The 24,616-nt window shown below is 38.8% G+C and overlaps 3 protein-coding genes and 1 non-coding gene across 4 annotated transcripts; 2 read left to right on the forward strand and 2 right to left on the reverse strand.

The window, feature by feature from the left end:
- Positions 1-6,902: 6,902 nt before the first annotated feature.
- TRNAF-GAA (transfer RNA phenylalanine (anticodon GAA)) lies at positions 6,903-6,975 on the reverse strand. Its single transcript has one exon. It is a non-coding gene; the product is annotated as a tRNA-Phe (tRNA).
- A 45-nt stretch (positions 6,976-7,020) lies between these two features.
- Positions 7,021-11,312, forward strand: LOC138900551 (autophagy-related protein 8i). Its single transcript, XM_070187585.1, has 5 exons — positions 7,021-7,158; positions 7,250-7,305; positions 9,157-9,209; positions 10,699-10,817; positions 10,928-11,312. Exons 1-5 carry the CDS (start codon positions 7,125-7,127, stop codon positions 11,026-11,028), a joined length of 363 nt encoding a protein of 120 aa, XP_070043686.1. The 5' UTR covers positions 7,021-7,124; the 3' UTR covers positions 11,029-11,312.
- Positions 11,313-12,255: 943 nt separating this feature from the next.
- LOC104097924 (tRNA:m(4)X modification enzyme TRM13) lies at positions 12,256-15,619 on the reverse strand. Its single transcript, XM_009604544.4, has 9 exons — positions 15,464-15,619; positions 15,280-15,345; positions 14,887-15,186; positions 14,558-14,786; positions 14,396-14,453; positions 13,271-13,357; positions 13,025-13,150; positions 12,743-12,878; positions 12,256-12,629 (listed from the first exon to the last, which is right to left on the reverse strand). The coding sequence occupies exons 1-9, from the start codon at positions 15,535-15,537 to the stop codon at positions 12,401-12,403; spliced, it is 1,305 nt and encodes a 434-aa protein (XP_009602839.1). The 5' UTR covers positions 15,538-15,619; the 3' UTR covers positions 12,256-12,400.
- Positions 15,620-22,378: 6,759 nt separating this feature from the next.
- LOC104119457 (ubiquitin-ribosomal protein eS31 fusion protein) lies at positions 22,379-23,100 on the forward strand. The gene has a single exon (XM_009630973.4). The coding sequence runs from the start codon at positions 22,469-22,471 to the stop codon at positions 22,937-22,939; it is 471 nt and encodes a 156-aa protein (XP_009629268.1). The 5' UTR covers positions 22,379-22,468; the 3' UTR covers positions 22,940-23,100.
- The last annotated feature ends 1,516 nt before the right edge of the window (positions 23,101-24,616 follow it).

Below are 24,616 nucleotides of genomic sequence, written 5' to 3' on the forward strand. Positions count from 1 at the left end.
TGCCATGTTCCAGTTGCTGGGCAACTTGTCTCCATTGTGGTTTTCCAACTCGCATGACCCTTTACCGGTGATAGCTGCAACCCGGTAAGGGCCTTCCCATGTAGAGGTTAACTTGCCGGCGTTGAGTTCTCGGGTGTTTTGAGTCACCTTCCTCAAGACCAAGTCTCCTATTTTGAATTAACGAAGGTTGGTTCTTCGATTATAATATCACTCTATTCCCTGCTTTTTGGCTGCCAGTCTGACATACGCTAATTCCCTGTGTTCCTCGAGCAGTTCCAAGTTAACTAGCATCGCCTCATTGTTTGATTCTTCATTTGCCTGGAAATACCTTAAGGTTGGCTCCCCTACTTCCGCCGATATTAAAGCTTCTGCTTCGTACACAAGGGAAAAATAGGTTTCTCTTGTGCTTGATTTGGCCGTTGTCCGGTAGGCGTAGGACCATAACACTCCGATAACTCTTCGGGCCAGATGCCTTTTGCTGCTTCTAGACTTTTCTTTAGATTTTGCACAATTGTTTTGTTTGTTGATTCCGCTTGTCCGTTTGCGCTCGGATGGTAAGGTGAAGAGGTAATCCTTTTTATCTTCAAATCTTCAAGGAATTTTGTAACTTTTGAGCTGATAAATTGTGGCTCGTTGTCACATGCAATATCTTTCGGTATTCCGAACCTGCTTGTGGCTCGTTTTCCCATAAAATCAAATTGTGGCTCATTTTCCCATAGGAAGTCGACCACTTCGCGTTCTCCGATCTTTTGATAAGGACCTGCTTCCACCCATTTTGAAAAATAGTCAGTCAGAATCAAAAGAAACCTTACCTTTCCAGGAGCATGTGGTAATGGTCCAACGATATCCATTCCCCATTTCATGAACGGCCACGGGGACAAAACCGAATGCAGTGGTTCCGCCGACTGATGTACTAGTGGTGCGTGGCGTTGACACTTATCATATTTTTGTACAAAGTTTTTGGCTTCTTGTTCCATACGGGGCTAGTAATATCCTGGTCGGACTAACTTCAGCACCAGAGAATCTGCACTCGAGTGGTTTCTGCATATACCTTCATGGACTTCTCTCATAACATAATTGGCTTCTGTTGCTCCTAGGCACCGGGCCAACTGGCCTTGAAAGGATTTCCTGTACAACTGGCCTTTCCTGAAGCTATACTGCGTAGCTTTGGTGCGCAATGCTCTTGATGCTTTGGGGTCTTCGATCAATTTTCCATGCTTGAGATAATCGATTATCTCATTTTCCAGTCGCAGACCAGACTAGTAGAATTTACCTCATAATAACCATCTGTGTCCAAGGCTAAGTTCATCAGTTGTACAACCGTACCTGATTCTGGTCCTTGGATTTCTGTTGATGAGCCCAGATTTGCTCATGCATTCGCCTCCGTGTTTTCTTCCCTCGTGATGTGGTTTATTGACCACTCCTGGAATCTTGTCAGTAAAGCCTGAACCCTTACTACGTAATGTTGCATACACTCTTCATTGGTGTCAAAAATTCCGTAGACCTGATTTACCACCAACTGTGAATCACATTTCACTTTGATGGCTTCGGAGTCAAGTCCCCGGGATAATTCAAGCCATGTAATCAAAGCTTCATACTCTGCCTCATTGTTAGTTAGAAGGATCGTTCTGATGGCTTGCCTTAAGGTTTTCCCCGAAGGCATGATCAAGACTATTCCGAGTTCGGACCCTTTCACATTTGCAGCTCCATCCATGAATAAGGTCTAGACTCCCGGTGCCGGTTCTGACACTATTGTTGCCTCTTTGGAAGCCAGAGGCAATAGTCCAGGGCTGAAATCAACCACGAAGTTAGCCAGGACTTGTGATTTAATCGTTGTCCTCTGTTTATACTCTATGTCGAACTCGATCATTTGAACGGCCCATTTGGCCAATCTGCCCGAGAGTTCGGGTTTATGGAGTATATTCCTTAAAAGGAAAAGCAGTCACCACCGTTATCGGGTGGCATTGGAAGTAGGGCCTTAGCTTACGGGCGGTTACCACGAGAGCTAAGGCCAGCTTTTCCAGATATGGGTAGCGTGTTTCTGCTTCCGTTAAAATTTTGCTAACGTAATATGTGGGGAATTGTGTACCTTTTTCCTCATGGACTAAAACTACGCTTACCGCAACTTCCGAGACCGCCAGGTAGACCAGCAATGATTCTCCTTCTTTAGGTTTTCGAGAGCAACGGAGGGCTTGACAAGTATTTCTTCAATTCCTTCAAGGCTTACCGACACTCTGGTGTCCACTCGAAGTTGTTTTTCTTTTTATGAAGCGCGAAGAAGCGATGACACTTCTCCGATGATCGGGAAATGAACCTGCTCAAAGCCGTTAATCTACCTGCGAGTCTCTGTACTTCCTTTATGTTGAATAGTTGATCCGGGATGTCCTCTATGGCCTTGATTTTGTCGGGATTCACCTCAATTCCTCTTTGTGAGACCAGGAATCCTAAGAATTTACCTGATCCGACCCCTAACACATAATTCTCGGGGTTAAGCTTCATATTGTGCTCCTTCAGTGTGTCAAACATTTCTTGCAGATGTCTCAGGTGATTACCTACATGCAAAGACTTAACGAGCATATCGTCTATATATACTTCCATAGTTCTTCCTATTTATTTTTCGAACATCTTATTTACGAGTTGTTGGTAAGTAGCTTCGGCGTTTTTTAGTCCGAAGGGCATTACGTTGTAACAATATGTACCAAAATTTGTTATAAACGAAGTCTTTTCTCGGTCTTCCGGGTTCATCTTGATCTAATTGTACCCAGAATATGCATCGAAGAAACTCATTAACTCGTGCCCGGCCATAGCGTCGATCATTTGATCGATATTTGGTAATGGGAACGAGTCCTTTGGACATGCCTTATTAAGATCTTTATAATCTATGCACATGCTAAATTGATTGTTCTTCTTAGGAACTACTACCACATTAGCTAGCCAGTCCAGATATCTTACCTCTCGGATTGAACTAATCTTAAGTAGACGGGTTACCTTTTCTCTGACGAATTTATTCCTTGCTTCGGCAATAGAGCGCTTCTTTTGCCTTATCGGAGGTATGCTCGGGTCCAAGCTTAACTTGTGCACGGCTATCTTTGTTGGGATTCCTGTCATATCCTCGTGCGACCATGCAAAACAATCAGCGTTAATTTTAAGGAATTCAATAAAATCTTACCTGAGCTCTGGGTGTAGTCCTGTTCCCAAATGGAATTTCCTTTCCGGGAATTTTTCAAACAGTGCAACCTGCTCTAGTTCTTCTGTCGTGGATTTCATTGCGTCTGTTTCTTCCGGTACTTGAAAATACCTTGATATATGATATTGCTCTGACTTTCCTACCCCCTGGGAAACTTCCTCTGGGTCGGGGTCGGAAGTTGGTCCCGATAACTGCTATGTCATATGTTCCTTTCCTTTGATATGAGAGACTGAGATCGCATTGATATGTCTCGCTATCGGTTGATCACCTCTTATCCGCTTGATCCCCTCGGGTGTTAGGAATTTCAACAATTGGTGGTACTCGAAGGCACAACTTTCATCTCGTGCATCCATGGCCTTCCCAGGATGATATTATAGCCCATGTCCCCATCTACTACTTCGAAGAGAGCTATCTTTGTTACGCCCTCGGCATCCGTAAGCAGTAAAAATTCCCCTCGAGTTGTCATGCTTGCGAGGTTGAATCCGGCAAGGAGCTTTGTTATCAGGACGATGTTCCTGGTGAGTTAAGCTTGATCTATAACTCTCCATTATATGATATTGGCGGAACTTCCTGGATCCACTAAAACACGTTTAATTTTAAAATTTAACATATTTAAAGAAATTACCAGTGCGTCATTGTGCGGTAGTAGTAATCCGTCCGCGTCTTGATTCGTGAACGTGATATCATCTTCCCGAAATCTCTTACTATAGGTTGTCGATGCTTTATTCTTCTTTGCGGTTGAGAAGGTGAACCCATTAATCTCGTTCCCTCCGAAGATCATGTTGATCATTTGACGTGGAGGTTCTTCTCCCACCTTCAAGGTTTGCACGTCGCCCCTGTCCCGGCCATAATCATTTTTGGCTCGGTCACTCAATAGTTCACTGAGGTGACCATTCTTCAACAGCGTTTCCACTTCTTCCCGGAGGTGCCGACAGTCCCTAGTCCGATGGCCATTAGTGTCGTGGTATTCACACCATAGATTTGGGTCCCTCTGGTTGGGATCAGACCTCATAGGTCTCGGGAATCATGCCTTTTTGATATCTCTCATGGTCAAAACTAACTCCACAATGCCGACGTTAAAATTATCCTCTAATAACTTTAGAAAAGAAGAACCTCGTAGTCCCGAGATTTTTCTATCCTGCAGCTATCTGTTGTTCCACCCACGATCGGTCCTCTTGTCAACGGTGAGCTTGTCCGATGTTCGGAAGCTCATGTTACGAGCTTCCGTCCGCTCGTAAGGCAGAAATCGGCCCCTTGAAACTTGTCTATGTGAGTCGACATCGTCCTCTATTTTTTCTTTGTTCTTCTCACGTCCCTTTGCTGATGACGGGAAGTCAACCCGATCGTCTTCGATCCTTATCTTTGACTCGTACCGGTTGTGGACAACCGCTCAAGTTGTTGCTTAAAACTCGAGCAGACTTTCCTTCAACATTCGGGAAGCATCTGAACTCCTTGGTTTCAAACCCTTAGTGAACACTTCAGCTACCTATTCGTCCGGGACGGCCGGTAACAACATCCTTTCCTTCTGGAACCAACTAACGAACCTTCATAATAACTCGGATTCTCCCTGTGCGATCCAGAATATGTTGGTCTTTCGGGCTTGTACGTTTCTGGCGTCGGCATGGGCCTTGATGAACGAATCCGCGAGCATTTCGAAAGAATCTATGGAATGTTCGGGCAATAATGAGTACCAAGTCAAGGCTCTCCTTGTGAAAGTCTCACCAAATTTCTTCAATAACACGGACTCAATTTCGTGAGGAGCCAGATTATTTCCTTTCACCGTCGTTGTGTAGGTGATGATGTGTTCATGTGGATCTGAGGTCCCATTGTATTTTGGCACTTCAGGCATTCTGAATCGCTTTGGGATTAATTCCGGGGCCGCACTCGGTTTGTACGGTAACTGGATGTACTTCTTCGAGCTTGGGCCTTTCAATACCGAGGGTGCTCCCGAGATTTGGTCCATGCGGGCGTTTACTTCCTTCATGAACCGCAAGAGTTCCTTCTTGAATGGATCGTTATATCGCTGTTGAGGCTAGATCTACTCCTCCCAGCCCCGTCGGACCCAACTTCGCCCCTAGGAGTGTTGTTGTTGACTCTCTGCATCGTTTGGTTCGTTGGAACAATGAGAGGAACTGGATCTCGTCTGTTTGCATTATTTGAAGCGCCCGATAGCGTCCGCTTTAACTCTGTCATAATCTGATTCTGCCGCGTGAGGTGGCCTAGAATGAGTGTCTGTTGCTCTTGCAGGATCCTTACTGTGTCTACTACGTATCCCTGGTCAGCATCATCAGGAGTGGCCTCCCGTACTTGCCTTGGCATCTTCCCCCTCATTGCGGGTGTCGCTGATTGAGTCCTCAAAATAGGGATGTTCCCCATGAACCTCAGGATCGCGAGTGTTAATAACGGTATTGATTGCCATTTTTTGGTGATTTTTTGCAAAAATAGAAAACGATCAAAGCTTGTCTATGGAGAAAAAGCAAGGACCAATTTTAATCGCAACGATTGTCTAGGTCTCACGGTGGGCATCAAACTGTTTACCCGAAAAATGGTACAGTTGAATTTGTTCGTGGTTTCTAGACAGATGAATCAATTTAATCCCAAAAGATAATAAACTAATCAATTTTTGTGTAAAATACTTAGCTCAAATGTAGATAAAATGATAGATTTGGAGAGCCCAGGAACAGAGTTTCTAAGCACGATGATGATGAGAACAACAAGCTTGAGAGAGAAATAATATCTAGATGCTGTATTAAAATCTATTTTTTGATGCCCAGAAAATCATATATTACAATGATAGTTGAGCCTATTATTTATAGCTCAGTGGGCATAATGGCCGGGCCCACCACTAATGACAATTTTAAAGTACGATAATAAAAATCTAACGGTAAACATAAATGCCCAAATTCCTGTAATGAGCCGTTATTCTTTAGTGCTATAGAATATTCTTCATTGAATGCTATCGGGCGCAACATGCTCAATGCTTTTATGGACTTGTCTTTCTCGGTGACACACGAGGTAGATGTGCCCGATTTTTCGTTCTCCCGACTTTGATTCCACGTGTTCCCTTTTTTAATGGCCACGTACCATGACATATTTTACCCAACAGAGGGGCCTCTCTACTTGCATAGTTTTATTTGATCATGGATCTAAACGGGAAAGCTCGTATTTGGAAAATACCTGAGCTAGAAACCAAAATTTACCATACTCTTCGATATGCTAGTTTGCCTTTATCGAGTTGATTAAAATGTCTTTTGCCGTTGAACTAGTCTAGGAAATAACTGTTGTGGACATATTAAAAACATGTAAGCTACTTTAACAAGAGTCATTGATTAGTATTCCTTCATGTTCATCTTTTGAGAACTCAACATCTAATTAATTAAAATCTATAATGACATATAACAGAATATGATCATAATGATATTTTTGCATTTCACCAACCAAATTAAATTAAAATCATTTTTGAAACGTAACTCGTTTTATGTTCGTAACACAATAGAAAATGAAAATCATATTGAGACCTTCTGTCAGTATTACTCCAACACAAAGTCACAAAAGGCGAAAAGTGAGACTTGCTTATTTGTTAAAAGTACCTCCACGCATTACGTGAAAACACTATACATCCTCCTAATTTGGGAGGAATTTTTTTTAAAAAAGAAAGTCACAAAAGGTATTATCTCTTGGGAAGAACTATCATGCACTGGATTCAAAAAAGGAATGCGGTGAACGTGGATCGAACACGTGACCTTCAGATCTTCAGTCTGACGCTCTCCCAACTGAGCTATCCCCGCATCTGGTTGTGAATGGTCTTATAATATTAATTGAACATTCATTAACTAAGTTATTCAACGTGGTTTTCACGTATTCTTCTTATGATCTTATCTGTAAGGACAGAAAAATCATCCATAGACGGCTCGGTTGTGATTTGTGAAGCAGAGAGATGGGGAAGGCTTTCAAAGAAGAATTTTCACACGGTGCTGTTTCAATCCTGTATCAAATCCCATTTTTGTTTATCAAACTGATTATCCTTACAATTTATTTCCTTATTTATCGATTAAACTGCAGATGAGAGACTCGCAGAATCACAAGATATAATCGCCAAATATCCTGATCGACTGCCGGTGTGTCTCTATACTTTTGTATTCAGCTTCCACTTTTTCGTTGACTTAAATTCGATTTTTTTTATGTATATGATTCTTTTCGCATTCAACCACTACGTTTTGTACTTTTCTCTAATTTGAAATATGTTAGACAATTAGGTTATGGCTAAGTAGATGATCACTGGGTTTAAAGTTAAAAAATTTAGCTGAAAAGACTTTAGCCATTTTATAGCTTCACTGTGCAAAAAAAAATATGTACTCCATATATTAGTGTTTTATAATATCATAAGCTGCTGGTTCAATTTAATTTGCTTCTTCCTACCAATTAGCTTTCTTATCTCAACTGATTCAAACTGTTTCCTAGCCTCATCCTCCTTATCTCCAATTTTTAGCCCCTAAAATTCCTCCAAAGTTTTGCATTTACTCAAAAGTCATAATATGACTTTTGATGTTAATTAAAGGTATTAGTGTTGATATCTGACTCTAAGTGGCAGGAGAGGTTCCTTCACCTTGGTAGCTTCAACATTCTATCCTGACAATGCTTTAGCATCTCTAGTGGTTCCACAGCTCGCATGATTAGCAAATTCTTAGTCTGAAATTGAAAGTATACCCCCCCCCCCCCCCCCCCACACACACACACACACACACATTTTTAAAAAAAAAAAAAAACTTTGGAACATCTTTCACTAGTGGTTGGCACTTGTCAGGAGCTTTTGTTCTTGGATCCGTCATCACTAGACTGATTTGGTTTATAAGTTTCATGGTTCTTCCAAAGCAAATTCTGACTAATTTTATTCCAACCAATAAGAGATGATGTCTACTTGAATTTTGAGGACAACCCTGAAGCTTGATAATGTGGTACTTGCTTCTTCTTTCTCTTTCACAAAATCGGACAAATATTGAGATGTGATAATCACCTCAGGTTCAAAGCTCAAAGGTGAAGGAGATCTATTGCCAAATAAAATTGTAGACGTGAATGAAGGTAGAATAGAGAGAGACTGGATGCTGATACTTCAGCAATTTAAGGCTTTTCGAGAAATTTAAGAGTGAAAATGATGACGATGAAGAGAAAGGTTGGACTTGATCAAGTTAATCGAAAGTTAAAGGTAGACTTAAGTGAGAATTAAAGGGGGAAGATGATTAACATATTGATGGCAAAATGAAATATTACCTTATATGGAAGTACATACAGTTATGCGTATCTGTAATTATATGTAAGATTGGTGCTCTGTGATTTATGGGCTTAGCATTAGGTTTTGGGTCTTCGTATACTAGTACATAGGTTATATCCCCTTTGGATTTTTTTTTTAAAAAGTTTTACTTAACAAAAAAATTGAAAATTTTGCATATGTAGCCCATGTGTTTCTTTCGGAATCATAAGGATTGAAGTCCCATCTTATCAACCATTAGGAGTTTAAGTGGTAATTGCCTGTTGTTACAGCTTCTGTTGAATAATGCACACACCAAAGTTTGATTTGAACCCTTTGCACAAAAATTAACTATTTGTGAGTGTTGCTTACAATTGCTATAACTTTTCCTACCCTACCGACATACAGTATTTGGATGATTGCTGTTCAGAAAGAAACATACAAACAACAAAAATATATTGGATTAACCATTATGTTTTACCCTCTGGTGGTTATTGAATGCTCCTTCATGCATAGTGCATATTGTCATCAACAACAACAACAACAACAACAACCCAGTATAATCCCACTAGTGGGGTCTGGGGAGGGTAGTTTGTACGCAGATCTTACCCCTACCCTAGGGTAGAGAAGCTGTTTCCGATAGACCCTCGGCTCCCTCCCTCCCTCCCTCCAATAGTGCATATTGTCATCATGTCATGAATTTATTTGTTTTATATTTTTGCAGGTGGTGGTTGAAAGATATTCAAAGACTGACCTCCCTGAGATGGAAAAGAAGAAGTAAGCAAATATCATCTCGGTGTCATATTTCCTGCCAAAATCTAGTGTGATGTGCTTTCTTATACTACTCATAAATGTGATGTTTCTGAATCTCCTCTTGAACAGCAAATGTGAATCTCTTTCTAAGCTTCCTAGTTTTGGATGCGCTTAGAGAATTTCTTATGAATATCTAGTTAGAACTGAAAATCTGACAGCAGAGGGAAACAAAACTTTTACATAGGGAGGGAAAAGTGAAAAGAATGCTTACAGTCTCTTTCTTTCCTGTGCAGCACATGCTTAGTGCTGGATCAATAAAATTCTTACCCTTATCAAAAAGAAAAAGAAAGTAGTTTTTCCATAGAAGCACGTTCATTCCTTTCCCTTATACCACCCAACATATTTGTGTTGGAATGGCGCTCCAAATTTTCCATAGATCCTTTTTCATCTTACGATCCTCTCCAGCACCAAAAGAGGGGTTTTGACTTTCTGTGATATTACCAGTTTCACCCTAAAAATGTAAACAAAATTCAACAGTTGAATCGCAATCCAGTAATTCAAAAAGAGTAATTACTGTTTTCAACCTCCTTTTACACATGCAGCATCTACTGCAAATCTGCATAGCTCTTCTTTGATATTCTTGTCTTCTTGAGTAGACACGCTTCATTAACTATAACCTAACTGAAGCATGCAACCTTATAGGGAGCTCTAGTTTCAGGGAATAGAGATAATCCATCTCTTGTACATGTTGTGTACCATTTCGGTACTATTAATAAAATTTCTTTACTATATAAGGAGCTCTAGTTTCCCAACTAAATTTAATAGGCTATTGTGGGGGTAGTGCCACTTGCAACAGATATGTTTGATAGCAAGACTTCACATTAAATATACCATTTTCTTGGAACTGTCGATATCAAAGAATCTGGAGCCTCTCACAATGTCTGCACATCTTCCAGGTCTTTCAAAAACTGGGTCATCCTTTCGATTTCCCAATCATAGCAGTGCCTTCCGAAGCTTACTTCTCATCCGTTCTGTCATCTACGTCGAGCTATTGGAACAGCTTTGTGTAACATAGAGCTGAACAAATCTGGGATCTTCTCTTTAGTGGACAATGTACTATCCCGGCTACCTGCCAAAAAATGATTCTTCTACCATACCCTGCCTTAAATAGTATTTTAGGGCTTCACATTTATTTGTAAATGCAACGAAAACCCAATAACTGACTCTCCTCCGTAGGCCCTGTTTTGGAATTTGCTTTTAGTTTCTTGGAGGGGTTGTAGTTTAATTCACGGTTGTACATGTAGTTTCCTGTAGTTTGCTGAATGAACAGAGATGGAAAACCCACTTCTTCCCTCCCACCAAAAAAAAAAAAGAAAAAAAAAAACCAAGACACTCCCCTACCACTGTGTAGTCCTCTACTGTTCCTCTTATAATAGTCCTATAAGGTCCTAATTAGTAATAATCCTCTTTTTTTTTTTTCTTTTTTAAATCTTCTATTCGGTCTTGACCACAGATACCTGGTACCCCGTGATATGTCCGTTGGCCAATTTATCCACATTCTGAGTGGCAGACTCCATCTGGCTCCTGGGAAAGCTCTCTTCGTGTTTGTGAATAACACCTTGCCTCAAACAAGTAACTCCTAGTTTGTTCACCTTGCCTCAATTTTTTTTTACATGTTATAACACCATGACAAGGATTATTTGCCCCGTCACTGATATCGTATGGATTTTCTTTTGCTGCAGCAAGCTTGATGGAGACTGTGTATGATTCTTTCAAGGATAAAGATGGGTTCCTCTACATGTGCTACAGCAGTGAGAAAACCTTTGGTCGTGCAAATAGTTGAGCATATTGTCACTCTTAGAAAGTGTACATTGTGAACTAAAATATGTAAATGGTATCTGTATTGCATGTCTGGCATGCATGGTTCTTCTTCCTGTAAATTCTTGCACTGGAATGTCCATACTCTCAACTGAAAGGGGTTAGGCTATTGCCTTGAATAGTTGAGAAACAGTGGTCGTAGTTGGAGATAAATCATCCTAATCTGTTGATTTTGTTCTCCAAATCCTAATCTATTGAATTGAAAAGCAAAAAAAATAAAAATCCCTGTGCTAACTTTTGAGAGTGCAATTGCTAATGTAGACCCTTGGCGAGAGCCTCTTGAAACTAATGTACAATGGATACCATTCATGTGCTAATTTCAGGTCCTCTCTTTTCTAACTCAGCTTTTCACAATCTAGTTGAGGTTGGTCAAAACAATATTGAATAAAACAGTACAAATTGAATAGGTGTTTAGCACAACCATTTCGAGTCAAGTGTTTGTATAATCTAAGGCAAATGCTGTTGGACGAAACCAAATCGTGGTGTCATATTTCTCATTTGATCTACCATGGCCCATCCAATTGACCCTTCAGCTTATCTCTGGCTAGACGTCCCAAGTCCACGTTCACCATGGCTATGGAATGCCATGTTGGGGTCCCTCCTGGAAAAATGATCGACGTGCAAATCAACCCAGAAAATATTCCACCTTCTGTCTTCATCTTGTGGTTGTAAAATAAGCTTTGAGGTGAGATGGTTCCTTCTGATCAGGAGTAGTAGGCCGTTGTGAGTAAATGCCAGAACAAGTTGGTCTCACTGAAATGTAGAACATGGTCTGGTCTTCTTCGACGCAATGGCCATTATAATTGTTTCACCAAGACACCAACACAAGCTCGAATTCCCTCTTCCAAGTTTAATTCAACGTATTAGGACAATCCAAATCGAGAGCTCTTCAATATCATTGGTGAGGCGACAAAAGCAGCAGAAGAATGAAAAAAGAAGATTGATATGCTGACAGTGTAGGAAGGTTGGAGAGTGCGAGTCCATCCAAATGTTGGGTGATATATTGTTAAGGCATGATATTTCCTAAGTATTTTTTTTAGTCTGGCAAAGGAAATTGAGGTAGTAGAATTCAACAATTATTTCAAGCGTACATTGGAGGCTCCAAGCGTACTTTGGTCCTCAAGGTCAACAACAAAGAAATTACAGCCGCTTCTATTTTTTTTATTTTTTTTTGGTGCCTAAAACCGGAACAAAATGTCAAAGGATACGACCTCAAAAATCTACTCGAAAAATGTTGATATCCAGAATACATTATCAAATTGTGAATTAGACCTACAGGTTTGAGAATGCTAAATATCTAAGGGATGCAAATGCAGTGTATAGCAGCACGTTAACACTCAGCTTTTCTGCCGACCGACCAACAAACGGTTTTCTGGAGAGATATTTGACTGAACATACTTGACAAGCTCACATTCAAGTCCATGTTCCTTGAGCCACATAAACCTCCCAACATCTATAATATCCTTACACATCAACCCTACGATGGCTCTATCCACAGCCTTCATATCTTTCACCATGTCTCTGACTTCATATGTATTTAGATCAGATTCTACATGCTCATTTTCCCTGTGAACCACATGTAGAGGAAATAACTTATAACAGAGTCATTTTAGGAGCAAGAGAAGAGAAAATGTGGTAAGCGAAGAAACCTCTGAATAATACAAATAGAACGACCGTACCTGATCTGTAGATCAAAAGACCAATCAGTGCCACTAAGGTCTGAACCATGATCTGCATCGACGGCCCAGCTGGTAAACCATGTCATGGCATTGAAATCATCCTTGCTGATTCCCGAATTCAACATATATTGCTTATCTGCGGTAGGTATCATTCATGAATTTCGGTAAGTCACAAAGTTATGCTAATGAAAGAACATTTTCTAGGAGAAACTAGAACGGAGTCAAAACTGATATGTGCAACAGAAAATATCATGAGACGAGAGCCGGCAGAAGGCAGATTACTTATGTAATGCTTCCACTGACAAAGATGATGACAGCATGTAGCTATAGCTAGGCTGATCATGTGGCAAGTCGATTCAGAAGGAGAATCATCACATTGTTCCCTGATGCAACATCTTAAAGTCATATCTGCATCAAATTGCTTATTGTATTAGTTCATAAAGTAAAACTGGCCAGAAGAAGAATCAAATGCACTGTGTAAAGGCATGGTCTATGTTCTTTTTCTTATAGCAGAAAGAAAAGAAGTACCTGTAGCAGGCCCACAAAGATGTTTACCAATTGCCAGATAAGGAACTCCTTGTAAACTCTCAACATCATCCAATTTCAGGTCCTCAACTGCAAAAAGTTAAAACCCGTTAATTCAAAGTAATAGAGGAAGATGATCATCCAGTGAGTCAGGGCGACATGATTAATTTAAGTCTTTTTCATCCTTGTATGCTGATAGCTATTTTACTTTCTTGTCAGATCCATGGCTTTCATGTGGGGTTCTGAAATCTATCACTACATATTCCATTGCATAGACATATGGGAATGACCTAGTGAAGCTGGCAAGATGAGTAAATGGGTGATAGATGAGTAGTTATCTATCTGCTGACCTTAATGCCCCCCCCCCCCCCCCCCAACACACACACACAAAGCAATATCGCAGCAGTCAATAATTTGACAGGAAATTACATAAATTTATCCTATTAGAACACGAATTATCCAGTTAACTAGCATATGAAACTGCAACAAAAATGGTTTTCTGAAGAGAAATAATTCTCTGCATGTCATATATGTATCCTACGAAACCACCCCAACTCTAAACACAAGAACCGAAATCCTTGCGGAGGATTAAATGCACCAACAACTTGAAGCAAAAATGGCATAAATACTGCAAATATAAGCTACAATTTAGTGAACCAATGATACTACATACACATCACAACTTGATGACAGCTGGACTCTTTGTTCAAGCCTAAGAACACCTCAGTGTTGCTAGCAAATCATACACATTACATCATCTTGTATACCAAAGAACGCCCACAATCATATGTATTTCTCTGTGAATCATCCAGCATAATGCAGCATAACTTTTTTTTTTGATAAGGTAAATAAACATATTGCAGCATAACAACACTCTTTTCTAGTCTAATACCTAGTAATAATAATATACCAAATCTAAGAGCTAATGATAGTGCAATCATTGCAAAAGTGGAAAGGAAAAAAAAACTCACGGCAACTTGACATCTAATCATATAGCATGACCAGTGAATCAGAAGAAAACTAACATAACATCAAAATAGAGAATCCGGAGCAAAAAAAAAAAGCTCATAACGAAGAAAGGGTTAATTTTTTTTATCAGATAAAGTAAAGGGTTAATAAGGCCCTTACTGTCAATTCTCAACCGCTCTAGTGTAACACTCTCTTTCTGTCGCAGACTCCGATCAGCCTATACATAATTCATGAATCATAAACACCCAGGTGTCTGATAGATATAACATTCTAATGACACAACAAAAAATAAAGGCATGATTTTTATGCTTGTCGCCCGACCTTGAGCTTGTATGATTTGCGTTCAACCAACAAAATCTTCTTAATTCCATAACAGTCGGCCAAAACTTGCGTCAAGTATCCTCTCCCTGCTCCAAATTCAACAACTGCAGGAACATCATCCTCCTCCTCCACTGATGTTTCTGACTTAACTTTAAGAACCCCAAATTCTTCTAGATTCCCAAGAATTGAGGCTTGCTGCATTACATGTTTCTCTTGAAAAGGTAAAGTCCTGAAAAAAATGGGGTTGGAAAAATAAGATAACATTGGATTAAAGGGAATATAAAATGCACACAACACATACAAAAGAGTACTATGATAGTAAAGAACACCGGTCCACTTGTCGATTAGTCCAAATGTCACAAGCTTGTGGAATCTTGAAAGAATCACGGATGTCATTACATAGAGAAGCATGAACAGACTTGATTTTATTAATCAATTGGGAGAATTGAAAAGGGGTCATTGAATGAACAGCATTTCTCTTCATCTCTGAACTAAAGTTCTGGTCCCCTTGTTGTTCTTTGCCAGCATTGATCCCTTCTTGGTAATAAGGCTGAAGTAGTAAAGATTGAGCTTGTTTGTAAAATGGGCATCGCTTAAGGTGACTTTGGAGATTCTCTTCCAGCACAGAGCTATTTATAAAATGGCAAATACAACAAATAAATAAATAAAGCAAAAAGATGAATTGTAAAAACAAAGTGAGCATGAGGTTGTATTGTATATACTGAGAAGGGTGGATAGGGCAAGGAATCCATTGTCCATTAGATCTTTGGGTGTGGTTTCCGCAGAACCTGAAGCATTAAAATCAAAAGAAAGCTTTTTGTTTTTTAAATCGAAAAAATGGAAGTAAGAACTTGAGGGTGTTAGAAAGGGGAGGGGAAGTGTTATTAACTAAAGGGAGGGACTCACTCTGAATCTTTGAGAAGGGTGTTTGCGCAAAATCTCTTCTTCTTCGGAAGCCAAAAGTTGCAGCGTGTTTCCATTATCCCTTATTAGTCGCGGCTTAAACCCTGCTGCCACACTTACAATCAAATTAGTAAAACAGTGAGATTTAAGGCTAAGGGAGCAGAGAGAAAAGGGAAAACATTCACGCTTTATTTTATTTTGTTTATCTTTTTTACTACCTCTACTCTATATTGACTTCTAAAATTTTACATTACGCCCTTAATTATTTTTTTTCTTCAAAAGCTTGTTTGAGTGTCTCTAACATGATGTATTGTATCGTATTGTTACTTTAAATATAATTGTTATTTTGGTTGTTATTTAAAGTTTATTGTAATGTATTGTTAAATTCATCGATACATAACGATGAAAAGTGTCACTTTATAGAATAATCGATTTGGTGTAGTCACATCGTTACTTTATTTTTTTCTTATCTTGTCCGTCATTATTATTAAATAATTTCATTTTATCCTTTACCCTACCTTTTTATTATGATAATTCTACCTCGTACCTTATTTTTAAAAATAATATTACAAGTTTCTTTTTCATATTGTTGGTGCATGACATCATGTAACGAGGACAAACAATACAATCTATCCAAACATCGCATGCATCAAAACGATATAATACAATACAATATTATACGATACATTATAAAACGATACATAACAACCATCCAAACAATGGATTAAACAATTGTTTTTAAATAATTTTTTAGTCGAGTCAACAAATTTCGCACATCAGATGATTAAACAATTTTTTTAAATGAAGTAAAAAATGCGAGACTATGGGTAACACATTGAAGATAAAGTATTCAAAAAATGGAACTTTTTTTTAAGTGCTTCAACACTAAATTGCTAATAATAATTATTTTCTTTTCTTTTATTTTCCAAATCCAAACTAAAATTCATACCATTCGCAAGTCTTTCAGAAAATTATACTGAAATGAATGTGTTGGGATTTTAATCTTGTGTAGTTTAAAGAGGGTGAATGAAAAATGGAGGGAAATGAAATATTTGAGTTTAAAATTCATCAGTGTATTGAAATTCATAAAACGATTTGAAGAACATAAAAACTTCATCGTTTTCTGTGAAACAGTATATAAAAACTTCAGTGTTTATTTATTATACATACTGTTTTTGTTAATAATAGTATTGTTTACTGTTCTGATTTTGCCATTAATTGAACTCTTTTGTTGCTTACAGTGAGAAATGGCAATTGATAACGGAAATTCTTCTGCGACTATTGCGGCAACGACGATAGCCTCGTCAAGCCGGACTGTTGTTCCACCGGCAGAGAAATCGGGAAAATTTTTCGGAGCCAACTTCAAAGGATGGCAGCAAAGGATGTTCTTCTGGCTTACCACACTTAGTATGCAGAAATTCACTAGTGAAGAACCTCCAGTGCATATTGCGGACATGCCGGACAATGAGAAATTCATGATTGTTGAGGCGTGGAAGCAGGCAGATTTTCTTTGCAAAGGCTATATCTTAAGCGCTTTAGAGGATGACTTGTACAATGTGTACAGTGCGATGAATACTTCGAAAGAATTATGGGACGCACTTGAGAAGAAGTACAAGACTGAAGATGCATGCTTGAAGAAGTTCGTGGTTGTCAAATTTCTAGACTATAAAATGATAGACAGTAAAACTGTTGGAACCCAAGTTCAGGAGCTTCAACTTATTTTTCATGACCTTATTGTTGAAGGTATGGTCGTGAATGAAGCATTTCAAGTGGCTTCAATGATTGAAAAATTGCCTCCTTCGTGGAGAGATTTCAAGAACTATCTTAAGCACAAGTGCAAAGAAATGAAGTTGGAAGATCTTGTGATTCGTCTCAAGATTGAGGAAGACAACAAAACAGCCGAGAAGAAGTCTCGTGGAAATTCAACGATCATGGGAGCTAATATCGTTGAGGAGACTGCTCCAAAAAGTAAGAAGAGAAAGAGGTCTTCTGGACAGACTAAGGAGCAGAACAAAAAGAAATTCAAGGGCAGCTGCTACAATTGTGAAAAAATCGGTCACAAAGCCCCTGATTGCCGTCTCCCGAAAAAGTATAAGAAGAAGGGACAGGCCAACATAGTGGAGAAGAATGATGACATTGATGATCTGTGTGCAATGCTTTCGGAATGCAACCTAGTTGAAAATCCGAAGGAGTGGTGGATTGACTCTGGAGCCACTCGACATGTTGGTGCTGTCAAGGAAGCATTTGCGACGTACTCTACTGCTGGTCCCGAAGAAGAGCTTTCCATGGGAAATACTGTAACAGCCAAGATTGAAGGTTATGGGAAGATATTCCTGAAGATGACTTCCGGCAAGGTGTTAACGCTCAACAACGTTCTTCATGTTCCTACTATTAGGAAGAATTTAGTTTCTACTTCTTTGCTTGTTAAGAATGGATTCAAATGTGTATTTGTTTCTGATAAAGTTGTTGTAAGCAAGAATGAAATGTATGTTGGAAAGGGCTACCTCACAGAGGGCCTCTTCAAACTAAATGTAATGGTTGTTGACAGTATGAATAAAATTACAGCTTCTTCTTATTTATTGGAGTCAAATGATTTATGGCATATTCGTTTAGGACATGTCAATTACAAAACCTTGCGGAAGTTAATTAATTTAGAAGTGTTGCCTAAATTCGAGTGTAATAAATTAAAATGTCAAATATGTGTTGAGTCTAAGTTTGTAAAACATCCTTATAAGTCTATTGAAAGGAATTCAAATCATTTAGACTTAAGTCATACTGACATTTATGATATGAAGTCGACACCATCTCGAGGTGAAAAAAAGTATTTTATTACTTTTATTGACAACTGCACTCGATATTGTTATGTTTATTTGCTTAATAGTAAGGATGAAGCAATTGAAGCATTTAAGCAATACAAGAATGAAGTGGATAATCAACTGAATAAAAAGATCAAAATGATTAGAAGTGATAGGGGTGGAGAATATGAATTTTCATTTGCAGAAATATGTTCGGAATATAGAATTATTCATCAAACTACTGCACCTTACACACCTCAATCCAATGGAATTACGGAAAGGAAAAATCGGACATTAAAGGAAATGATGAATTCTTTATTAATAAGTTCCGGATTACCGCAGAGTTTGTGGGGCGAAGCTATACTTACAGCTAATCGAATACTCAACAGAGTACCCCACAGCAAAACGCAATCTATTCCATATGAAAAATGAAAAGGAAGAAAATCCAACTTGAAATATTTCAAAGTGTGGGGGTGTCTAGTAAATGTACAAGTTCCTTTACCTAAAAAGGTTAAAATCGGACCAAAAACTGTTGATTGCGTTTTCATTGGATATGCTACAAACAGTAAAGCATATCGGTTTTTGGTTCATAAATCTGATAATCCCAAAATTCACGTTAATACGGTAATGGAATCAGATAATGCTGAATTCTTTGAAAGCATCTATCCGTATAAAACTGAATGTGAGTCATTAAGTGAAAGACCTAAACAACCTCGGGAAGAACCAAAGGAAAATACTCCAAGTATAGAAGATCCAAGGTGTAGCAAACGTCAAAGAACATCTACTTTCTTTGGACCAGATTTTGTGACATTCTTGCTTGAAAATGAGCCTCAAACTTTTAAAGCAGCTATGTCATCTTCTGATTCAGCGTTTTAGAAAGAGGCAGTCAATAGTGAGATTCAATCAATTTTGGATAACCATACATGGAAATTGGTAGATCTTCCTCCGGGAAATAAGCCTTTAGGTTCAAAATGGTTCTTTAAATGGAAAGTGAAAGCTGATGGCACTATTGACAAATATAAGGCAAGACTTGTTGTCAAAGGTTATAGACAAAAGGAAGGCCTTGATTACTTTGACACTTACTCGCCAGTAACGAGGATAACATCTATTAGGGTGTTAATGGCACTAGCGGCCGTGTATGGTCTTGAAATCCATCAAATGGATGTTAAAACAGCTTTCTTAAATGGAGAATTAGAGGAAGAGATTTACATGGAACAACCTAAGGGTTTTGTGGTAACTGGTAAAGAAAAGAAAATGTGCAAACTTGTTAAGTCACTTTATGGACTTAAACAAGCACCCAAATAATGGCATGCCAAATTTGACCAAACAATGTTGGTAAGTGGGTTTAAAATCAACGAGTGCGGCAAATGTGTTTACATTAAAAATACTCCAAGTCATGAAGTCATTGTTTGTTTATATGTTGATGACATGTTGATAATGAGCAAACATATGACAGATATAAATGCTACTAAGCGCATGTTGGCTAGCAAATTCGATATGAAAGACTTAGGAGTTGCTGATGTGATCTTAGAAATCAGAATTCACAAGACTCTACAAGGTTTAACATTATCACAGTCTCACTACATTGAAAAGGTACTTGACAAGTTCAAGTATTTGGATTTCAAAATTGCTAAGACTCCAATTGACGTGAGTTATGCACTTCAAAAGAATGAAGGTGAAGTGACTCACAACTGGATTATGCAAGAGTATTGGAAAGTTTGATGTATATCATGAATTGTACACGACCAGATATAGCATGTGCTATTAGTAAACTGAGTCGGTTTATAAGTAATCCCAATCACATACATTAGATGGCAATGAAACGAGTTTTGGGGTATCTCAAACATACCCAAAATTATGCTTTGCATTATAACAAATATCCCTCTGTGATCGAGGGATATAGTGATGCAAATTGAATCACTGGATCATTTGAAGTTAAATCCACGAGTGGATATGTTTTCACAATTGGGGGTGGAGCAGTGTCTTGGAGATCATCCAAAAAACGTGCATCGCCCGTTCTAAAATGGAATCTGAATTCATAGCTTTAGATAAGGCCGGTGAAGAAGCTGAATGGCTCCGGAATTTCTTGGAAGATATTCCATTTTGGCCCAAACCTTTGGCACCTATTTGTATACATTGTGATAGTCAAGCGGCAATAGGCAGGGCAGGGAGCGTTATGTATAACGGAAAATCTCGTCATATACGACGGAGACACAATACCGTTAGACAACTACTCTCTAGTGGTGTTATTACAATTGACTACATAAAGTCAAGAGATAACGTGTCGGATCCGCTTACAAAAGGCCTATCTAAAGAGGTAGTTGAAAGATCATCAAAGGGAATGGGGTTAAGGTCTAGGACAAGTCATCATGACAGTAACTCTACCTAGCAGACTGGAGATCCCACGAGCTAGGTTCAAAGAGATCAAACAAAGTTATGAATGACGGTTCAACATTGTCAAATAACTTTACCCATTCTCGTGATGAAGACAATGTTCAGAAATCGAGGTAAAGCATTAAGGCTTTTTGATGAGTCAACAAAGCTTAAAGGTTTTTAATGATTTGCTAAGTCTGACAGGATATGACCAGATAGTGTGTCTACAAGATTACACGTTTAAAAATTACCTATGTGAGTGTGAAGTGTAAGCCGCTTCAAGGGGAATGAAAGTAAACGCCCATTCTCTAAGCACTCATGAAACCAGGCGGTGTTCATGGCTGAAACGAACACAACCGTGAGAACCATAGATGGTTAAGGATTGATTGTGTGACTTATGCTGTCTAGGTATACAACAAAGCTCAACAGTTCAAAGATATCAAATCTACCGATTGACCGAGTATATCCGATATAAGTTCACAACGGAAAGTTCAAAGGGAAACCTACTTATCCAGATGCAATTAATTCTTGCATGTAAAACACACACGCGTCCGTGCATTCCTTTATTTTATAGCCATTCCCCATTCATGTGGGGATTGTTGGGATTTTAAGCTTGTGTAGCTTAAAAGGGTGAATGAGAAATGGAGGAAAAATAAAATATTTGAGTTTCCCTTGGCAAAGGGACATTGTCCCATATCGGAGGAAGAAAAGGTTTTTGATGAGTATATATATAATTGCTCTTCTTCTAGCTCTTAAAGAGTTAAGAAAAAGGCAAGCCTCGCGTCGTCGTCGTCGTCGCTCGCTCGCTCGGCTCGGCTCGGCTTCGGATTCGGATTCAGATTTTGTCAAAGATCGATTGATTGATTAATCTTTTTAGACAAAATTTCTTTCAATTATTTAATTAATTAATTAAATAATTAACGAAAAATTCAATTCGGAATAACCCATGACCCGCGACCCGGTTCGGTCAGGCCCGTTTTCTTTTCCGAATTATTTTAAATATATTTTTCCCGCAATATTTCAAATCCAACAGCCATGGCTGTTTCTGAAAGGTTGCAAACCTTTTTGGAAAATAATGCCAGCAACTCTATAAATAGAGTTTGAATCCCAGAATCTTTCCTTACGATTTCTGAGCTTCTTCTTCTTCTGCAACAAAAATTCCAGTGTGTTTTACAGCCTTCGAGTGGCTCGCTGTTCACCGGCGTTTTGGTACCAACACTCTGGTGAGTTAAATCGTTCTATCCTGGGAGGATATATTTCAGTACCTCGGGTACTTGAGGGGAATAATTTCCTTAAGGACACATTGTGTATTCAGTGGGCTCGATTTATTCATATACTGTTTTCCAGAATTTATTTCGTTAAACAAATATTACTAACTTTCTGTTTTGTTTTTCCAAAAAGTTTAATTGTTTATTACAGCAATACAGAATTATAACAGAATGGTCTTGATTTTTTGACCCCCGCTCGCTCCATGGGTAATCTTCAAGGTCAAAAGTATTACCCTTAGGACAAGCAAATGACAATATTTATTAAACTTGAAATTCTATCCATAGGGCAAGCGGGGTTAAAAAAGCAAGAGTAATACCAAAGTGTCCTATCTATGCAAATCACCCGTCTTTTGAACAGCTCATTTGAGCACAATGAGGCCGAAGCCCAAAGGGAATAGCACCAAAGCCCAAAGGCATTTTCATCTCGAAAGGCCCGGCCTGAATTAGGAGAAATGAAGGGGTATGCAAAACCCTAATAAAGAGGCACCGAGTCACACATTATCATTCCATTCACAGCAAAGAAGAAACCCTAACGCCGCAGTGCTCATCGAGTTCTTTCCTCCAAAGCGAAGATGCAGATCTTCGTCAAAACCCTAACGGGTAAAACAATCACACTTGAGGTTGAATCTTCCGACACAATCGACAATGTGAAAGCCAAGATCCAAGACAAGGAAGGAATTCCCCCAGACCAGCAGCGTCTGATTTTCGCCGGAAAGCAGCTCGAGGACGGCCGAACCCTAGCCGATTACAACATCCAGAAGGAGTCGACTCTTCATCTCGTGCTCCGTCTACGTGGTGGTGCTAAGAAGAGGAAGAAGAAGACTTACACTAAGCCTAAGAAGATTAAGCACAAGAAGAAGAAGGTTAAGCTCGCTGTACTTCAGTTTTACAAGGTGGATGATTCTGGAAAAGTTCAGAGGCTTCGTAAGGAGTGTCCTAATGCTGAGTGTGGTGCTGGAACTTTCATGGCTAACCACTTTGACCGTCACTACTGTGGTAAGTGTGGGCTCACCTATGTTTACAACAAGGCCGGCGCCGATTGATCCCTATGTTTAGCTCTGTTTTAATGCTCTCGTCAATTTTATCTTTTTGTCGAACGGTAATTTAGTATGGATTTTCCCTTTAAAATTATGTGGCAACCTTGGGATTGTTGAGTTATTTAACAGTTTTTGCTTATTGTTAAAGTTTTAGATTATTATCTCAATTTTTATATCCTTAATTATCTACTTTATATGGGAGTGCTCCACATATTAGCGACTTTGGTGCGGTGTAAGATGCTCTCAAGGCCTTGTGTGTTAGAAAATGTATGCATTTTTAGGAGTTTGATATTTCACAGTTTTATTCATAGCCTTTTATACTCGGATGGGGTTGTAAATGAACCCAATCTAAAATAGAAAATTGGGCTCACCTATGTTTACAACTAAGCCGGTTCCGATTGAGGCTTATTTATGTTTAGCTCTGTTTTAATGTTGTAGTCAATTTTATCGTTTTATCGACCTGTAATTTAGAGTTTTTCCTATATGAGGATTATCCTTTTTAATGCACGTGGCAACTGTGGGATTATTGAGTTATTTTAACAATTTTTGCTTATTGCTCTTAAATCTTTGTCTATTAACACAATTTTTATATTCCTAATTGGTATCTACTTTATGCGGGAGTGTTTATCTTAGTATTAGCAAATGTGGTGCAGTGCAAGTATCTGGGGGTCTCAAGTCCTTGTTTGTGAAAAAAATTCAGGACTATTTTAGGAGAATTTGTGGTTTCACAGTTTTGGTTATAGTGTTTTGCACCCGGATGAGGTTGAATTTCAACCCAATCTAAAATAGAAAATTGAAGCAATAGGTGTTATGGTGACTGTTAAGATTAATGTCAGCCAATGCTATGTTGTTAACTAGGCTTCATCTTGAAATATACTAACTGAAGTTGATTTATTACCTTCAATAAGCTCCAATTGCATCAGGCGGAAGCTTTTCATTCCTTTACTCTCACTTAAGCCTGTCAGATTTGTTACGAATTAGATTTATTTAGAGTCTAGATCACGTTTATCCCGAAACTTTTGGCACCTCTTACTTGCTTTTATCTGGTCTCTACCGCGAATACTATGCTCCTTTTATTGAAGTTTGACTGGGTTTATGCTCCTTTTATTAAAGCTTGTCTGGGTTTGTAGCTCTCGTTTAATTGGGATAACATGAAAGTTATGCCTTTTAGGTTTTGCTACGTTTAGTTATGTTAGTATTATAGAATGAAGATTGCTTATCTGCTTATTTCTAAGCCAATAGGAGGTGCCTGTTCGTTTTTAGTTGTGTCACCTCACCATATGGATTATGCTTGCTTCTCGGTTTAGGTTTTAGCATCCTGTTTCAGTTATTCACCATAATTGTGATATCTGAGAGTTTTGTTTGAAATTCTATTCAAGGCAATAGAAAATCTATCATGATAGTTTTAGCCTCTCGTTAAAATGATGACTTGAAAACATTAGATTATAGGTAGTTTCGCAAGTCACTTAGGAACCAACTTGACCAGTTGGTACAGAAGCAGCACTGGATGTGTGTACCAGTTTGAATTCTCTGTCTTCTAAGTAGATTGACAAGGCTGGAGCCATAGAGGTGTTCTACTCAAAGTAAAAGGAGATTATGATCCTCCTCATACCCGAGTCCAAAGGAGATTATGATCCTCATACTCATCTGTTTCCAGATGTACTACTTTTTTGGTGTATGAGA

This window comes from Nicotiana tomentosiformis, chromosome 1 (genome assembly GCF_000390325.3).
Source record: "Nicotiana tomentosiformis chromosome 1, ASM39032v3, whole genome shotgun sequence".
In the NCBI taxonomy this organism is placed as follows: Eukaryota; Viridiplantae; Streptophyta; class Magnoliopsida; order Solanales; family Solanaceae; genus Nicotiana; species Nicotiana tomentosiformis.